The sequence below is a fragment of the Nestor notabilis genome, unplaced genomic scaffold (assembly GCF_000696875.1).
Source record: "Nestor notabilis isolate BGI_N333 unplaced genomic scaffold, ASM69687v1 scaffold12054, whole genome shotgun sequence".
NCBI lineage: Eukaryota > Metazoa > Chordata > Aves > Psittaciformes > Psittacidae > Nestor > Nestor notabilis.
In genome coordinates this window covers 2439-8555 of record NW_009926908.1, presented here as the reverse complement: position 1 = coordinate 8555, position 6117 = coordinate 2439, and the positions used below count along the sequence as shown (strand labels likewise).

Sequence of the window (6117 nt, the reverse complement as noted above, 5' to 3'; positions counted from 1 at the left end):
GCTGGGGTTTTGTCTCCCATATCACCATGACTCCTTTGAAAGTGTGTTTTACTTCATACACAGTGGAAACTTTATCCTGATATCTAGATGGCTTTTTCAAAAAATTGGTGGTGCATGCTAGGATAAATACCACGACCATGTGCTGAGCAAGTCTATAAAGTGATTCTCATGTAAAGGGTCTCTTTGGAAGTGGTTCCTTAGCCTTGCATTTGATTTTTGTTTCATTTGCTGTCCATTTACTATCCTTTAAGTATTTTGTAAAATCACTTAGAGTAAAAGCAGAGATGAAGTTGTGTGAGACACAGTACTTAATATATGTTTAAAAGAAGTGGTGTTCTGTTGGCAGAAATATTGTAGAAGCATAAATACAATGTGTACATCCTATGTTCTTTCTGTATATATAATCAGTTATCCAGAGACTGCAAGTTAGTTACCAAATGTTCCGTAAAGAACTAAAGAAAGTGCTTTGGCAGCTACTATGGTTCTCATCCCAGTGAGAGCGAGGTTGAAAACTGACCTGCAGAAATTAGTTTCTTTCATGAACTTGCTCAGGAGCAGTGTATGTTCTATGTAATGATGTCATTTGGATTGTCTTCTCAGTTGGAAAATCTAATGCTTGATAAAGATGGACACATAAAAATAACAGACTTTGGACTATGTAAGGAAGGCATCAAGGATGGAGCAACAATGAAGACTTTCTGTGGCACTCCGGAGTATCTTGCACCAGAGGTAGGTTTACCTTGGCTGTTGTACTAAATAATCTTCTTAAATGCCATCCATGATAGCAGTAGTGGTGCAGAATAATTTCTGTACCATAAAGTGTTCGTACAGTAACTACTGTTATATAACAACACATACTGAGAATCTTTCATTCATCATGTTCTGGGACAGATATGTTTAGCATAACGATATGTGATAATTTTCAGGCAGAGTAGTATCTTCCATCCACTTTAGAGAGTATTTCCATTTTACTGTAACAGCGCTTGCTTCTTGTGTCAGAAATCTAACTAAAAAAGCCACACCAAACCCTTTTAAATTGCTTCTAATGCCACATCAACAGGACTTCGCTTAAGAAGTAAAAATATTGTCTAGTTCTTTTACTCTTTGAGGAAAGTGTAAAGCAACGTGTTTTCAGAACAGGACAGACCAAGCTTTTTCTGCAGCATTTAGCATGGTACGCAATAGAAGTGCGGACTGTTTTGTTACTGTAAGCGCATGAGGTATTTCTCAGTCTTACTTTGAACTTTTTGGTTTCAGAGGAAATAAGACCAAGCAGGGAATCTCAGTTCCCAAACCACATGTTTTGGGGATTTTTTTTGTACAATTTTTATAAAGCGTAAAACACAAATGTGTGTTTGCAACTTTCATCCTGGAAATGCTCTTCCTGAGAGCTGTGCAACACAGGTGGTGTTATAGCTGTGAGTTAGTTATGGGCAGATCAAAAAGGAAGTTGTATGTTAGAGGATATATGTATACGTGGTATTTTTCAGGCAGACTCTGGTTTTCTCTGCCCACGCTCTGAGCTGTCTGGAAGCAGACTCGCTGCATTAGCAGGGCACAGAGCCTGAGCTAACCTCATGTGCCTCACAAGAAGGGCTGGTTGCCTTGAAGGGGTGCTTTGCTACCCGTTGCATTAAGACTTCCATCCAGCTTGGAGTACAGGCAGAAGAGAGTCTTGGGGTGCTGGCAGATTGTTGGCACAGCCAGGATGTAGCCTCTCTCTGAGGTGGGAGACTTGGGTGTTGTAAACCTTTCTTAAGTGAACTATGCAGAAGTACAAAGTATGGAAAGCTAAAGTGGAGGAGGAGGAACATTTCTACTAAAAGCTGATGTCTTTGCTGATCAGCCTTTGCTGATCTCCGTTTGCTCTTGGTTTTTGTTTGGTTTTGTTTGTTCTTTTTTCTTAACTGCCAGCTGCTTTCAAGGGCTTCCAGTCTCTTTGTAATAATGAAGAACGTGGGCACCTGTCAAAGTAGCTTGCAGCAAGGAGGTGGAGCCAGTCTCATGATAGCTGCCAGTTCTCCATGGATCACCAGACGTCTTCAGTGAATCTAAATGGGGGTCCATGCACCACAATTTGAGATTTACTGGTGCAGGCAGTAATTAGCAGCACGACAGAGTGTTTATTATTCATAAACATGGCTTTTATTTTAACTTCCTTCTTAAAAGCAGTTGCTGAACTTCAGTTTTTCATTAAGGATGTTATGAGGAGACTAAAAATATTTATTGTTTTGGTTTTGCTTCTTCCTAACTTGGAGTGTGGGGATTCCCTGTGCAGGTGTTGTGTTGTCCTCTCTGTTCTATTATTTGGTATTATTTTTCTTCTTAGTAAAAAGTTGGCTCAGCCAAAACCCTGAAGGACAAATCCTTTTGATTAACCAAGTTCTCTCCCTGACTTGCAAATCCCATCTGTGAGTTGGAGTGTTAAACTCCGGAGGCTTTTGTCATCTGATCAATAGCATGCAAAAAATCTGGAAATCGTGTGTGAGCGATATTCCGTGCATTTAAGGTCACACATCCTTAAAAGCAGGGTCTGGATTCTTCTTGTCTGCGTATGTAACTTGACTCTGGCTTAGCAGCGTGTCTATGCAGTTGTTACTCCACTGGTTTTAGGTTCATACTGGAATCTCGTGCATGGATGACAGTGACTGAACCATGTCAACTTTGATGTGTCAGATGCATCAATGGCTGTGATGTTTACAGCTGTTCTTCCTTCTCTTTCAAATTCCATCTCGCAGCAGTCTAGAGCTGCTCGTTAGGAAATGGTGATCCTTTAATTTAAGTGAAATGACCTTATTACTCTACTGCTCCCCAGCTATCCTGTGTGTGGTAGTAAATCATGAATGAGTGCAATACCCATTTTGTTACGGTGTATTTTTTCATACTAACACCATTGCTGTATTTTGTGCCATCACCAATGTGATTGTACGCTCACTGTGATAAAGAGATTTGAAGAAATACGCATTTTACATCCTGTTTAGAATTAACAGAGGTGAAGGCAAAAGTTGTAGTTAGTGATCTAGATTATAATTCAAGGTATTAATGTTCTTCCTGAAGCAACATTCAAAGTATTTGCTGCATTTGAAAAGCACCTGTAGCATTTATTACACACACAGCAAAAGCCTTTGTGGTTTTCTTTCTCTTTCAATCTCTCCTATTGCATCTCTTGCAGCAGTTTAAAAAATAAAAACCAAAATTGGAGGCCCGTGACTGTTTTATTTTCAGAATCCCAGGCGCAGGGGAGTGTGAACAGGAAGCGCTCATTGAACAGGGTGACTCAGAGAGCCGTAACTGCATTGTCACAGTATCTCCTGTGAGCTGCGGGGCCATGATGCCTCGGGAAGGACGGGGCTGGCTCCTGGAATCCTGTCCGGCTGGCAGCTGTGTCGGCCGTATACATATACTGGGCAGCTGCACAGCCAGCTGTCGTTTGGTGTGAATCATACGGCAGGGGATGCTGTAAATAGACCAATGTGGGGTAATCTAATACCTGGCAGCCTTTTGATTTTACTGCAGGCCCTTTCCCTTGTTCAGATAATTAAGGGGAATAATTAGTGAATAGAGAGAGACAGAGTGCAAGCAGTTGTTACATGGAGTGTCTTGATGCCTCTTTTTTTGTGTGCAAAACACCTTTAGCAAGGTTTTTAAGAGGTTCTAATCCTGCTTTTATTAAACTTGCATCAACTTCATTTGGCTCTTTCACCTTTTTGAGTGTATTCTGAATTGTAGCTGTATAAAGCTCATTCAGACACCATGCAACTTGCAACAAGAAAACCAGATGGTGGTGCAGTCAAGATTTGTGCTCTTTAAAAGAGTAAGCAGTTCAGTGCAGACCCATGAAAAGACTAAAGATGACAACTAAAACCTGAGCTCTGGAATATGAGACTGTTGGTGTCAGCTACAGACAACTGCACAGGAGACACAAAGTCTAGAGAAGTCCTCATAACATCCACTCCATAAGCCACAAAACACTCCCCATTCCCTTCAGCGACCTGCACTGCAGAAGATCAGAAATGCACTGTGACAGAGCTTCTCCTGAACAAGCAGGGGAGAAGTGGAGAGGGCACTGCTGGGGTCCCGGGTCCCTGCACCAGCTGTGGCTTTGTAGGTTTAAGTGCCAAGGGAAGAATGAACTGGGTTGGACTTCTGCTGCTGTGAGACCTGGAGAAGTCCACCCCAGTGACAGTTCTTGGCTTTGCAGCCCTCTAAGCAGAGGCAGGAGTGTTAGAGCTAGTAAGCAAGTACCTAAAGGGAAGGAGGAGAAGCATTTCCTGACAATTTGGCTGCTGTTTTATGTCCTTACAGCCAGTCGAATGTTAGGACTGGTGTTCTGGCTCTTACTGTTTAATGTAGATTCATCATTTAGTATTTGTGTGAGGTCTTTTATTATGTGCAGAGCCACCCTTTGGGGGGTGCAGGTTGATATGAAGATGAATGAGATGTTTGGCTTGTAGCTTGTGAAGTAACAGGTTGATGATCTTCTCTCTTCTTCCTGCACTGGCTTCTTGGTGGGTTGGATCCCATTTGGAACAGTTTGTGATGAATAAGTGAGAATTTAACAGCTGGCTCTGTAAGGTGAGAACAGCTCTCAGGCTTTGGGGCTTTTGAAGGTTGTACTTACCATGACCATAATGTGAGGGAGGGTGAGAGGAAGAAGAGAAGGAAGCTGCCGTAATGTACCTGCTGCCTTCTTTTTCCCCTTCTGCTCACCCAGTGCAGTGAACATGGATGCCAGTTCATTTCAAATGTATCTTCTGCAAATACTCCACTGGTAGGTTTGGCTGTGACATGAAAAGATGAACTTGCTGGGGTGAATTTTCCCTCTCAAGTTCTGTCTTCATGCCTTATTTGAGAATGTCTTCTAAAGCCTTTTCCTTACATTTCTGCAGGTGCTGGAAGATAATGACTATGGTCGTGCAGTGGACTGGTGGGGTTTAGGAGTTGTGATGTATGAAATGATGTGTGGCCGGCTCCCTTTCTACAATCAGGACCACGAAAAGCTCTTTGAACTCATCCTTATGGAGGAGATTAGATTTCCACGCACTTTGTCACCCGAAGCAAAATCACTCTTGTCAGGTTTGCTGAAGAAAGATCCTAAGCAAAGGTGAGACTGTTGCTTAAAAGATTTTCTCCTAAAGGCTTCATAAAGAAGTTAATAATTGTGTTTTGCAGAAGCGTGTCTGTGAAAGGGAACTATCTTCAAGACAGGTGACTTAAAAGTGACTGATTTTGTGCTGCCACATGAAATGCCCATATCATCATCATTGAAAAACAGTTGAAAATGGTACTGCACAAAGGGCTGTTGCATGCACGCGTGCCAGCTTTGGTTTATTTCTTTATTTAAAGTTGAAGAAGGTATTTTTACAAAAATTGTAGGTTTGTTTCTAACCTGTTCAAAGTAATCATCTACCAAGATGCAGCAAGTGGACCTACTCATTTCTGGTTCAACTTCTGACATGAGCTGACACCACAAATAGTGACATGAAGCAGCTTTGATCAGAAGGCTAAATTCAGAATGTGGGGGCTGCCATTAACTCAAAACTGTAGCCTGGGATAAAGCAAATTAACCCTGCCTTTGGTTATAATGAATCCAGTAGCTTCTGTGGATCTTAAGTTGCTCTGTGCTGAATGTTTTCACCTTCTGTCCTAATTGAAGCTGCTGTCTGTTTTCTGAGGCTTTGTTTAAATCTGTGCTAGTGATTTAGCATCCTGCTTTGGACAGTAGGTGGTGGTATCTGAACCATGTTTGTGGTGGAGTTTGTACCATGCTTAATCTACTTAACCCGTTTTCCCCTGTTCTTTTTTTGTTTGTTGTGGGGTTTTTTTTCCCCTGCTATGCTGTATTATTTCAAAAGTAACCTTTTGTTTAAAAACAGAAAAAAACCCCAACAAAACAAAAACCCCAAGCCCTTAATGGCTAAATAGAACAAGATCCAAAAAGGATATTGACCTTCATGCAAAGATAAATATCAGTTTAAAAACCTGCCATCCTGTCAACCCACACTTTTTTAAAACAAATAATGTGACACTGCCCATGATCTCCTGTCCTGAAACTTCCACTGTAGATAGGCCCCAAATAGGAAATCTTTCATGTGAGGTGCAAGCAGAGTATTCCGG

General features: G+C 41.6%; 1 protein-coding gene across 1 annotated transcript in view; it reads left to right on the top strand.

Annotated features, from left to right (window-relative positions):
- Positions 1-5114, top strand: part of LOC104405182 (RAC-alpha serine/threonine-protein kinase) — a 21022-nt gene extending 15908 nt beyond the window's left edge. Inside the window, exons 8-9 of the mRNA XM_010013808.1 lie at positions 601-729; positions 4890-5114. Of these exons, the coding sequence (XP_010012110.1) occupies positions 601-729; positions 4890-5108 (348 nt within the window). The 3' untranslated portion in view covers positions 5109-5114. The remainder of the gene's footprint in view (positions 1-600; positions 730-4889) is intronic.
- Positions 5115-6117: the final 1003 nt, after the last annotated feature.